Below are 13591 nucleotides of genomic sequence, written 5' to 3'. Positions count from 1 at the left end.
CGCATGTATGCAAACACCCCCACCGCTCCATGCACCAGAGAATCCTCAGAGAATCACACAAATCTACAGTCAATGATGTACACTAAAACCCAAAAAAGGGGAAGCCCACTGGGTCTCAATGTCAAAATGTTACTGATGTAGTAGAAAGCCTGCCAGTAGGGAGATGCATCATTCATTTGCCAATCTTTTTAATGCAGTGTGGTACAAAAAAAAACAAACAAACAAAAAAAAACAGGACAGACACACGGGGGCAGATTTATCAAATCTGTTGAAAAGAAAAACTGCCCACAGAAACCAATCAAAGCATAGTTTTCATTTTATCAGAGGCAGTTTTAAGAATTAAAGGCCAAGCTCTGATTTCTGTAGTCTTCAAAAGATAGTTTTTCTTTTAGACACTTTTGATAAATGGCGCCCAAGATGTTATATGGACAGCTGGATAGTGTTTGGATATTTTGGATTCGGATTTGTCAGGTACTTGTTTTCGCTCCAAGATAAGTGGCAACAAACTTGCCTTGCAGACAATACCCCCTTCTCCCAAACATAATGATGTAGGGGTGTGGGTCACTTTAGGAGTGACGCGGAAACAAAAAAGGACCTCATTACAACCTGCTGCCCCTCCAACTGTTGTGAAACTACAACTCTCAGCATGCTAGGAGTTATAGATTCACAATAGCTGGAGTGCCACAGAAGCACAGCAGAAATTATAGAATTGGTGGCAGTGTTAAAATAATCCCAACATGAAGTTCCATCATTTCATTCATAGTCCCGATAGCTGAGAGAACGGTGCCAGAACCAGCAGAGATCAATGATAAAAGAATAATGTGCAAGAATGTGCGGTTTCGTTTTTAGCTTGAGAATAAGATATGACAGAACCAGGACGACATTTGGAGTTGGATTAAGGCACAAAGCTTTGAATTTAGAAACGCAGACTATGCACTGTCATATGTTATCCCCTGCTCCACAGCCATCCATTCTGTGCAGATGTACAGATCAGGGCATACACTTCCTTCGTCATCGGACTTTAGGGCAGTAAGGAGCCGGCTTGTTTGGCAAGTTCCAGTTGTCCTGCATAGGCCTGCTGCTGAGTTACACCACATCTTAAAGGTGGAGGATGAAGATCTTCCAGAAGACATCTCTTCTCATGCTGGTTTTCTTAAGAAATGTATAAAGACCACTGACTTCTGACCTTTTTAACATCACATTGCACTTTTTTTTTTGTGATCAAAAATATAAAATGTATTATTTTCTCATAGTCTTCTCCTCGTCTTCACACATAACCTGATGCATCGATTTCAGGCAATGTTCAGCAGGCTTCCAGTTATAGCAGAACCCAGGAACCATATAGAAATATAGATATATATATTATCTTTATATACCTAGAATTCATGAACCCAATCGTAAACTCCAGGCTTTTCAAAGTGCAAAATGTTCAGAGGATAAGTGCCCTCCAGCCCAGTTTAAGTCATACTTGATTCCAGCCTCAGCCACTGTAAACCCTGTCTAGTGTAGTGTACCAGTTCCGTCATAGAGCTGTTCAGCACCAGGGGACAGACCATTGCACCGAGATCTGCAAAGAAATCTGGAGGAAAGACGACTGCGTGAGAACAGGTCACAGTGAAATACATCCTTGCAACTATACAGCACACACCATCTGCTTAGATCTGTATTCTATGGGCGTGGGACAAAGTAAATGTTTATATGGATTCCTGGAAACTGGGAGCGTCTCACGCTTCACTTACTATAGGCAAGATGTGTGACTTAGTCTAAGGCAAATTTATCCTTTAAGCAGGTAAGAAATAGTAGATCATCAAGCAAGTACAAGTTGTTTAGCAAGCTGACATACTTGGCAAAATTTACTCCCCCCCCCCAATAAAAAACGTATGTAGAAACGATGTCAGGAATGGAGCTATGGAAGATCGAGAAATACTGGACTATCTATTGGTCTATATGGAGGGAAATAAGATCATACCTTTGTTTTTCTTTGCGAGCACATCCGCTTGTTCCCATATGTCATAGGCATAGAGAAAGTAAGAAGTGATATTGACGTAAGAGGATGCTATCTGGTGTATCATCTGGGGGATGCTGACTGAAGGATTCTGCCCTCCGCTGTTGCTGGCAATGGACCCTGGCTGAGATCCTCCAGAGCTGGCAGGTGAAGGTGTGGGGGACATGGGGGAAGGCGTACCAGTACTTCTACAAGCAAAAGTTATCCATTTCAGACATGAATCTATTTTACTACAGACACCATATTCTAGGCATTTACTTGGCTTCGGCATTAACGCTACACAGTATTGGTACTATATCACAGTAAGTCATAAAAACCCTACCTGTTGCTTAATATTATTAAACATTATGAAAAAGATCACTGCACAGATCAAAACAAGCAGCTTTTTCTATTCATTCTGCCTATAAAAATAGAAATAATTGTTGATTCCTAAGAATAACATGGTTACTTTTTATATTTTTTTTTTAGTCCTTATGTTTAGGCAGGTATAGTCTTCAGACAGTCCCCTTGGAGCCTTCCTTAAAAGGAGTTTTCCGCCTTTTTTTTTTTTTTTTTGTAGGTGTTAAAAATCATAAAATCAGCAGGTACTCGATCTCCCTGGGTCCAGCAATGTGTTTCTGCCAGTGTGTGATTGATTACTGGTTGCAACCACTAAGTCAAAAGCACTGCTGCCACTCACTGGTCTCAGCAGTAGAAGGCATAAGCCGTAGAGCCAAATGCTTGCTACAGTTATTGTGTACAGCAGAGGTGTCAAACTGCATTCCTCGAGGGCCGCCAACAGGACATGTTTTCAGGATTTCCTTAGCATTCCACAAGGTGCTGGAATCATTCTGTGCAGGTGATTAAATTATCACCTGTGCAATACAAGGAAATCCTGAAAACATGAGCTGTTGGCGGCCCTCGAGGAATGCAGTTTGACACCTCTGGTGTACAGGCTGCAGACAATCATTGGGTTCAGCGGCTCGAGGTCTCTAAAGTCTAGCCCAGTGATTACCTGCAGCGCTGTTAAAGTAACATCTGAAACTTAAACAATGACTGGAGCAGTGGCGGAGACAGTGCTGAACCTGGGGAGGACAAGTACCAGCTGATTTTATCATTTTTAAACACAGCCATAATAAATTGTTGATGTTTAAAGGGAACCCACCATCTCCAAAAATAATGCTCTTTACCTGGAGACATAGGAGTAATCTTTAGGTAAATAGATTTATATCATGTTATGCTGGTTTACTGGTAAAGCGTCAACAAGGGAAAATGAAGTTCCATTCTCCCTGCAGCCTCTTGCATTCAGTCATACAGTGAGTGTGCTGTAAATACTCCCCAGTACATTGACTGAAAGCTTGCTGGTGCTGATGGAGTGATCACAACGGCTCACTGTGTGCTCAGTGCTGACTGATACTGGAAGCGACGAAATGACTTCATTTTCTACCTGCAGTCAGTCTTAACCCCTTAAAGACCAGGCCAAATTTTTGAAATCTCACGTGTCACTCAAGATCTCAGGGTGCCGATGGGGTAAAAGAGGGAGGCCCCACACTCTTGAGGTACCTTCACACATAACGATTTCGTTAACGATATCGTTGCAACGTCACGCTTTTTTGTGACGTAGCAACGATCCCGCTAACGATCTTGTTATGTGTGACAGCGACCAACGATCAGGCCCCTGCTGGGAGATCGTTGGTCGTAGGGAATGACTAGGACCTTTTTTTGGTCGCTGATCACCCGCGGTCATCGCTGGATCGGCATGTGTGACGCCGATCCAGCAATGTGTTCACTTGTAACCAGGGTAAATATCGGGTTACTAAGCACAGGGCCGCGCTTAGTAACCCGATATTTACCCTGGTTACCATTGTAAAAGTAAAAAAAAAAAAAAACACTACATACTCACATTCCGATGTCTGTCACGTCCCCCGCCGTCAGCTTCCCGCACTGACTGTCAGTGCCGGCCTTAAAGAAGAGCACAGCGGTGACGTCACCGCTGTGTTCTGCTTTACGGCCGGCGCTGACACAGTCAGTGTGGGAAGCTGGCGGCGGGGGACGTGACAGACATTGGAATGTGAGTATGTAGTGTTTTTTTTAAAAAAACTTTTACAATGGTAACCAGGGTAAATATCGGGTTACTAAGCGCGGCCCTGCACTTAGTAACCCGATGTTTACCCTGGTTACCCGGGTGCTGCAGGGGGACTTCGGCATCGTTGAAGACAGTTTCAACGATGCCGAAGTCGTTCCCCTGATCGTTGGTCTCTGGAGAGAGCTGTCTGTGTGACAGCTCCCCAGCGACCACACAACGACTTACCAACGAACACGGCCAGGTCGTATCGCTGGTCGTGATCGTTGGTAAGTCGTTTAGTGTAACAGTACCTTTAATCATCTAGATGCTGTAGTCACTATTGACAGCAGTATTTAAGAGGTTAAACGGCCAGGGTCAGTGCAAACACTGATCGTGGCTGATGCAGCAAGTTGTCAGCTATAGCGTACAGCCCACAGCTGTAGGATGCTATTCTCTTATAGGTCAGTTTTAAGTCATATTGGCAGTCACTAAGGGGTTTTAAAGGAAACTAGCCTAATATGATTTAAGAGATATTTACTTACAGATTACCACTAGATCTACATGTAAATAGAGTTTTGTTTCTTGTTTATTTTCTGCAGACAGGCTTCTTTAGAAGAATTGTTCCGCCCTGACATTTTCTTTTCAGACAGTCAGTACCCAAATGAGTCATCCCTTATCCCATGCCTGCATTGTTTTCAGCAGGACTACAGACCAGGCAATCATTGATTTCTGAGCTCAAGTTTCAATAGTTCACTGAGGGTTTTGATAATCTAGAGGACAAGACCAGTTCAATAATAAAATTCACCTTACCTAGCAACACATGGGGAAGGTGCCTGTGCAGCTCTGGATGAACTCTAGAATTAAAAAAAAAATGCTTTGAAACTCAAATGAAAAATATGTCATACAATAACATTTTTCAAGTAATCATTTGAACATTTCACTTGGGAAATTAAAGTATTTTACCTTGAAGTGTTCCCCAAGAGTGCGGGAATACTTTAACGCAGTGTCTTTTTTGTAGCGAAACATTGCCATGTAGAGAACGGACTGGCAACGCATGCTGAATATCAAAAAGTAAAAAAAGAAAATAAATATTGGAATAATGCATGAGACTATAGCTCGACACAATGTAGGAACAAAGAATATGCATAGCATACTTACCACAAGACTGCAAATGATTTTTCATGAGCAGGTGCTAAACTATCAGAGAAGTTCTTCAACTTCATAATAAACCTATGGGAAAGATATCAAAATTAAGTTTTAGAGGCAGTTCTAGTTATTTTTTGGCACAGTTACAACGTGAACATTTCATATAATAAAAGCTATTACACTGAATTGCACAAATCAAATGAGGATTTGGTTAAAGGATATGGACACACGGGAAACATTTTTTATACTAAAATGTATGTATGTGTTCTAAAAATCATTTTGGTTACATTACAAATGTTGCATTATTTGGCTTTTACAGACTCTTGTTTCCCTACACAGTGTTGGTTGCAGAATGTGTCAACTTAGGGTACCTTCACACTGGTCGATTCTGCTACGATTACGACGCATTTGCGTCATATTCGACATCGCAGTACGAGCTCGTAGCCAGCGGTCACACTCTACGATGTTAACGCTTTTTCTGACGTAGTTGCGATGTGAACGTCACGCGTCGCAATCGTACGCTACCCTTCACACCGCCATAGTCCTACGACTCCGAGCGTGACGTATTACCAGCATGGGCGTGCTAAAACGTCACGCCCAATCAGGAGACAGGTATGCGGAAGCCCAACCCACGTAGTCGCATTACGAGCTCGTATGACCGCCGTCACATACTACGATTTCGACCGCCACAGCGGGACATTTACGACGAAAGAAAGTTCTGCTCTTTCTTTCACATCGTACGATGCTGGGCTGCGTCGCAAATCGTAACGCCATGTCACACTTTGCAACCTCGGAACGAGGACGGATAAACGTCACAAATCGAACGCTCGTTCAGACTTTGATTGCACAGTGTGAAGGGGCCCTAAGGGTCCACGAGTGAGCTTGTTCTGGCTAGGTCTGTCTTTTTCCTAAGCTTTTCTCAGCGGATTTATAACCGAATTTCGGCTGACCTTTCATGTAGTCATAAATCAGAAAAAAAAATTAATGGCTTCCATACTCCCCATTAGAACTTCCCTGGCAGTAGCAGCTAGTGAACCCTGGCATCTTACCTATAGACACAGTCACTAACATATCAGTGCGAAATGTAGCAACATACCCCACATACATGTCAGATATAGCAGTGGTTCAAGCCTGAGAACTCACTTTATGAGATCAACGGTTTCGGCAAACATGGTGTAGGCAGACTTTGGCGCCTGTACATCTGCCTCCATTGCAATACCACACTCTATGAAAAACATGGCAGCATCCAGGTAGTTGAAGGATTTTCCAATCTTGTCCGACTAGAATGAGATTTGGAAACAAAGTCAATAAAAAGATCGTCAAGCTGACGAAAATTACATAAGTAACTAGTTCAGTCACATCACAAACCCCCCCCCCAAACCCTCTATATATGGTGCAAGGTTTTCAAATGATCACTCTGGATTATGAAATCGGAAACAGAAGTCGTGCTGTCAGATAATGACAAGTATAGTGTGACCGGCAGCCATGATCAAGATTTGAGGGTTTCTTGGGTAATCCCACTGCTGAAATAAGACCGCACGATAAAAGTATTTACTTGGAAATAATGTATGAAGTTATTAGGAGCTTGAGAGCCCAAGTGACAAAAACCAAGTGACGATACAAAAAGTAGTGCCAAACACTGCATGCAATAATATCATCAGCGTCAGTTCTGTGCATTTGGGAACAAAAATATTTACAGTAAAAGATGGTCTGCAGTTACAATATACAGTGGTCCTGTTGACAAGCAGGTTTCCACGCTCCATAGTGGGCTTCATTCTGGGTCCTGTGGTCATGCTATGGTTCCCAGCACATAACAGACATCTCTGAAGCAGTTAATAGGATCTTGGCGCTGTACTGGAACAGCAGAGGGGATTGGCTAATCTTCCTTACAGGAATGTAAACCGTGAAGCGGGCAGCCTGCCAGGAAACATATGGCAAGCAGTGCCTACATCACACGGCTGAGAGGGGGACATCCTCACTGTACTCCTCATGAAAGAAACCAGCAGATTAACACTTTACAATCAATCAGACTTACTAGTGACCGTATATGTAGTTAGACCACACAGGGTGCTATTAGACCTCATGCAGACGTCAGTAAGAACATGGACTGCTGTTCATCATTTGGATCGGAGTTTCATTAGTGTTTGGCCAGTGTCTGTGTTTAGGATCAGTGTTTCATCACGGGCTGCACACGGTGTTCTGGCTGTGATTTTCATTGATCCATAACCTTGTATGTGGAATTTTGATCCATGACTAAGTTCAAAGGTGGACATATCTTCACGATTTTTTTGAAGACACACCATTTGCAAAAAAAACAAACAAAACATGGACATGTCAACAGCCCTAGAGAGTAAAAATGGGTAGGTGTTCTATCCGTTAACACTCATAGAACATGTATGTAATTCAGAGGCGTCCGAATGAGGCCTTAGATGGGGTACATAGGGTGCTCAAATAGATAACACGGCAAGCTTTCTGCCACATGTAGGCCTTTTGTCCTTACCAGTGTAGGCTGCCCTCACACCCTCTGATATTGGGTATGAGTTACCATTAATGCCCTCTTCTTTTCCTCCTCGCTCTAGTTTCTGGGTCTGTGGTTATCCTTACCCATCTACAGTGATGTTAGCAGCACAGTTCTTTGCCAATGCCAAAGCTCGTTTTGTGTCATCGTTGCCTTTAGGGTTACTTCATCTCTTGACATTCTATACTGCCTTTACAGCTTTCTTTCTAAAATGTAGTGAACACTAAATGCAGCAGTCTTCTGAAAAAGGGATGTCAGGCAGGGCGCCCAAAGCAAGCAGTCTGTCCTAAATTGCCATTCATAACGGTTAAAAAGTTACCCGTGTTACTGTTATTGTTTTTATGGCCTGTACATGTCCCTACTTAATTGTAAAGTGCTGCGGAATAGGTTGGTGCTATATAAACAAAAATTATTATTATTACCTGAACCCAGCCATACTGACAAGATTATCAACACAAGAGAAAAGAGTATGTATATCACCAACACAGTAGTTCAAAAATAGAATCAACTTTTATTAAACATATATTGTGATAACATACAACATATTACAATAAATAGAGGAAGGGACAACAACTGACACTCAAAAGGAGGAACACTGCTCCATTATATGACCTGGGGGAGCATATATATGTGTACAACAACAGGCCCCTTCAGAGCGGATATTTATCCTGAATACAAGTAAAGTTCAAAGTAACATCATCAGCACGTGTGCTAGTAAAACACCGCCCAATCTCTGGGGCACACAGAGTTAAAGTCAATGCTCACCCATTGTAAGTCCGGATAGTGCAGTGGTCCTCCCTGTGACCCCTGACGCGCGTTTCGCGTGATGGCTTTCTCAAAGGGGATATAAACTAGTCCTGTCACTGCTCGCCCTTTTATAGGGATATGATCCGCTAATCAGAGAATGGTGCATGCGCCCGCATCCCCCCACACACTCAAAAACGCCCCCTCCTGTCAGCGTCATTGCACAGTGCGCATGCGGGTGAAAATACACCTGACGACGTCAATAGTATGCGCATTGCACATTCTAGTCGCCTTCCTGAGGTATGCAGTGTGGGACAGGTCGCGGCGCGCACGCGCACTGTCAGCGGCCATTTTCTTGGTGGGAGAAAGGAGTCCAGAGGTGCGCAGTATGAAACGAGTCACAATGCGCACGCGTACTATCAGTAGAGATGGAGAAGATCATCAATTAGGTAATCCTGCATAACAGAAAGCACCCTAGTCTCCGGACTCCTTTCTCCCACCAAGAAAATGGCCGCTGACAGTGCGCGTCGCGACCTGTCCCACACTGCATACCTCAGGAAGGCGACTAGAATGTGCAATGCGCATACTATTGACATCATCAGGTGTATTTTCACCCGCATGCGCACTGTGCAATGACGCTGACAGGAGGGGGCGTTTTTGAGTGTGTGGGGGGATGCGGCGCATGCGCCATTCTCTGACTAGCGGATCATATCCCTATAAAAGGGCGAGCAGTGACAGAACTAGTTTATATCTCCTTTGAGAAAGTCATCACGCAAAACGCGTGTCAGGGGTCACAGGGAGGACCACTGCACTATCCGGACTTACAATGGGTGAGCATTGACTTTAACTCTATGTGTGCCCCAGAGATTGGGCGGTGTTTTACTAGCACACATGTGCTGATGATGTTACTTTGAACTTTACTTGTATTCAGGATAAATATCCGCTCTGAAGGGGCCTGTTGTTGTACACATATATATGCTCCCCCAGGTCATATAATGGAGCAGTGTTCCTCCTTTTGAGTGTCAGTTGTTGTCCCTTCCTCTATTTATTGTAGTATGTTATATGTTATCACAATATATGTTTAATAAAAGTTGATTCTATTTTTAAACTACTGTGTTGGTGATATACATACTCTTTTCTCTTGTGCTGATATTGCTGCTTTGGAGTATTTCACCTGGCGACATGCCGATATGAAATATATGGGGAAGGTCTTTGTATTAATATACCCTTGGCCCCGATTAACATGAATTGCTGGATTATTTTTGTTCATATACTGACAAGATTGCCTGACTAGGTCATATATGAGTGCGCTGCCAGGGGAAAGATGGATCAGGCATATTACAATGCATTGCACTATGCAGATCATTTCTCCCCTATCTACAGGTTGAGTGATAAATGTATGACTGCTGGGGCCAAAATGCCGAAGCCTCCAGAGATCACGGGAATGGGGTTTCAAGTTCTCCTATGTAGAAAAAGCAGTAGTGCGCATGCCTGTTCCATTTACGTTCTATGAAAGCGCTGGACACTAGTGATAGGCGAGGGTGCTCTGATATCACGTTATTGTCGAACAAACAGGATAACAGCTGTGAAACATGCAAACATGTCACTTGAGCATGCCCGAGATACTCAGATAACACGATATCACAGCACGTTCGCTCATCACCCATCTGCACTACTACTTCCATATACCAGGTATGGAACGCATTACCATTCCATTCACATAGGGAATTTTAATCGTGTGATAAATCGGTAAAAGAAAAAAAATAGTATACGATAAATGAATGGGAGATGAATCTTGGTTTATTGGACAACGCCGTTGATGGTGCCTGGGAGCAGAAACTCAGCCCACAGATTTGGCAGCATTAATAGTGGTACATCTTGCTTATATTGCTACTGGACTGGATGGGAATTCAGGAGAAGGACCTTGTAATGTAAGCGTTTTCAGAAAATACTTTGTTCTTAACATGAAATTAGTGGCACCATATGAAGCCTCCGACATAACCATGGCATGAAGCACTAGTCTAAATGCATCTGTGACAAACTCACCATGGCATCAGCTTTATGCTTCAGCTTCTTGGCCTCCTTCATATAATATTCGGGTGAATGTAACCTGAGGAAAAGTCACAGACGCCATTAGAAGCACACAAGTCACAATTCAGCCTCCAGGACACGGCAATACTCTCAGGGAGAAGTAACCAAGAAAGAATACAACACACGTACTTTTCTTCAAACTTCAGCTGAGGTCTTGTTGGCTTGGCATTACCATTTGGCAAAGAAGGCACTGGGAAAGGATTTGTGTTATTTTCTGCAGAACCCTGGAAATTTTTATAAGAGGTTTAGTCCATAACTGTTAGATTAAATGTTCTAGCACTATAAGGTAGATAACATTTTTTTTCTACTACAAGAGCAAATACTGGACTTTAAATATATATACAAGATTCTGTGAAAGTATTACGGAGCAACCATGTTAAAAAAGTGTTAAGTCACCCGATACACTACTTAAAACTTGCTCAATGCTCCAGTCAACTTCCCATCTTGGCCTTCTCCATCACAGTGTTGCTGAAGGTTTAGGGAAACTGGCCAATATTAGTCTCTACGCAAAATGAGATCGACAGGTGATGAGGCCTTCAGCATCTGACAGCCGGACCAGTCTGCTCTCAGCTATGCTCCCCGGCAAGATTGAAAAAAAATAATTTTCTCTGGTACACTGGCTCAGATTCATACTGCCCGCGATGTGGGCAGCAACAATCAGGTGACAGACTCCCATTAATCTGTTCCAGACTAGGCCATTAAGCACCCCACTCCTCCATTCATGACCAGGTCCAATTTCAAATTTCGTTTTTTGTATATGTGGTTTTAAGAAATCTAAAATGTTTCTCGTTAAGTTGTAACCATTTTTTAATTTTGCTTTATAATGGGGTTTAATTTTACGCAATTCTTGTATTCAGTTTTTTTGTTTTGTCGATATCCGAGAAAAATGTATAAAACAGTATGTGTTTCAATATCACTTTTTCAAAAACAAATAATCTTTCTTCTTGATTTTTTATGTCAGTGGGAGTCTGGGTCCCAAGAAGTGTGCAAATTAATAGTCAGGTGCGCACAGCATCTTTCTAAGCATACATGAAAGTATAGATTCAGTAGAAAGCATTGGCTCCTGTATGGCAAGTTGTGCACAACTTGGGGGTCTCTGAACCCTGACTCCCACCAAAATGTAGGCTATTCAAACCAATGAATCACATCAGCACTCTGGAAGCAAGTATTGAGCAGATGAAATCTGTATGCAATTCAAGTGTCTGCTGAATATGAAAAATTAAGAGGAACGTTTAGTTATTTTCGCTTTCCTTTAGCAGTTACTTTTATATCTTATCTTGGATAAATGGACTTTTTTCTCATCAGACTGGAAATGGCTTGTTCTTTATTCGTTTTTTGTTTTTATATTTTTCCTGCTTTCTTTTTACTTATTGTGTGACAAAAGTGTGCCCCTTGGGTCTAAAAAACTACTTCATTTTAGCATTGCTCTTTTTCTGCTTTTAATTGGTGACATCCACCAATCATACCACTAATCCTAATTTTAAAGTCAATCTGTTAATGATCCATTTGTACAGATATAAAAAAAAGAGTATGTTTGACTAAAAGAGCAGCAATTGTTTTATGAAAGCTGTAGAAATGCAATAAATGTATAGATATTAAATCAAGGGAGTGAAGATGGGCAGTTTGGAAAGCGGTTCAGACCACACAGTTGGCAATCAAGACTACAGAGGACCTGTCACCAAGTCAAAAGTGTCCAGTTTTGCACTTATTTTATTCTCACTGGAATTATTGTTCACCAAAGGGTGTGGCTCACAGGATTCTCGGGGGGTAATGGGGGGGGGGGGGAATAGACTGCTGCCAACCAATCCTGAGGCACGAGAGCGATGCAGCATTTCTCATGACTATGTATGCTAACACTTGCCAACATCAGCGTCATTTACCAGATATTATTTGCTGCTGCAAAGTCCCAGCGATTGGCGCCATTAGGCATACCTTGTTGCTTTTTGAAGTTTCCACATTCTTTTCTTCCACCTTCCTTTGTTTGGGACTTGAGGGCTTTTTGGTACTTTTACTGCTGCTTGTGGTGGACTGCTGGCTGCAAGTGCTGCTCTCGCTGGGTCGCCTTTTCTGTGCCACTTTCTCAGGTTTCTTATGCGCGTGACGTGTGGGAGAAGAGGTTTTCTGCTGTCGATGTTCCTTATGGATCTCCTCAGAAGAGGGTTTAGGTAACCTGCGGAAGTTACAGATTGCAAATGATCTTGCATTTTGTTTCATTTCCAATTAGAGAAGACAATTATTTTAGATCAATAGGCTACCATTTCCAATATTATGCTACGGGGATAACATGTATTTATTTTTACTCCAATTCCACAGCGCTTTAGAGACACCATCGCTGTCCCCATTGGGGCTCACAATCTAAAAATTCCCCTAGCAGTCTTTGGCAGGAATCTGGAGAACCAGGAGGAAATCCACACAACATGGGGAAGAACATACAAACTGCTTTCAAATTGTGAGATTCTGTGTCAATGTGACAGCTTCTACAATCACAATCATTTACATTGTTTGCAATTTCTATGTGTAAATAAAAGTAGATTTCTTCCCGTTATACGTTTTGGTTCTTTATAAAAGCAGTCAGTACAAAAATATGAATTTATGTTAGAAATGAGTATATGATTATGCATTTCCAAAGTGCAGAATTCTCTAGAAGTAGCAATTTAAAGGCAGATTTTGTGGGTAGTTTTCATTCAAAGCTCAATTTTAATTATAAAAAAAAACAAAAAAAAAAACAACTTGCTATACAAACTCCTAGCGCCTTATCATTTATAGGGTAAACTGGAAGGCTAATGTTGGTGCAGTGAGTGAGGTGTTACAGTACTACTCACCTTTTCATGGACGATTCCTTGTGGGCAGTGGAAGGCTTGGTTTCATTTGACAGCTTTATTTTTTTGCGTGTTCCATTTTTCTCATGGTTTTCCACCTGGGAAAAACAAAATTGTGAAACACTGTGAGCTAAGACAATACTATAAAAAAAAAAAAAATACAACATCAAAAATCAATGCTTGTTGCTGGGCAGTCTAAGTTGGTAGCACGCCCTATGGCTGGG

General features: G+C 42.2%; 1 protein-coding gene across 5 annotated transcripts in view; it reads right to left on the bottom strand.

Moving 5' to 3' along the window:
* Positions 1–1192: 1192 nt before the first annotated feature.
* Positions 1193–13591, bottom strand: part of AFF1 (ALF transcription elongation factor 1) — a 120893-nt gene continuing 108494 nt past the window's right edge. For 4 of the 5 annotated variants that reach the window (XM_077275832.1, XM_077275834.1, XM_077275833.1 and 1 more), the window contains 10 exons: positions 13371–13465; positions 12481–12718; positions 10678–10772; positions 10504–10567; positions 6339–6475; positions 5208–5279; positions 5013–5106; positions 4860–4903; positions 1970–2193; positions 1218–1579 (listed from right to left, as the gene is read on the bottom strand). In XM_077275832.1, coding sequence (XP_077131947.1) covers positions 1458–1579; positions 1970–2193; positions 4860–4903; positions 5013–5106; positions 5208–5279; positions 6339–6475; positions 10504–10567; positions 10678–10772; positions 12481–12718; positions 13371–13465 — 1185 coding nt within the window. In that variant the 3' untranslated portion in view covers positions 1218–1457. Of the gene's footprint in view, positions 1580–1969; positions 2194–4859; positions 4904–5012; positions 5107–5207; positions 5280–6338; positions 6476–10503; positions 10568–10677; positions 10773–12480; positions 12719–13370; positions 13466–13591 lie in introns of all 5 variants that reach the window. The other variant, XM_077275835.1, reaches the window with a different exon arrangement.

The sequence above is a fragment of the Ranitomeya variabilis genome, chromosome 1, assembly GCF_051348905.1.
Source record: "Ranitomeya variabilis isolate aRanVar5 chromosome 1, aRanVar5.hap1, whole genome shotgun sequence".
In the NCBI taxonomy this organism is placed as follows: domain Eukaryota; kingdom Metazoa; phylum Chordata; class Amphibia; order Anura; family Dendrobatidae; genus Ranitomeya; species Ranitomeya variabilis.
This window is presented reverse-complemented; position numbering and strand designations above follow the sequence as displayed.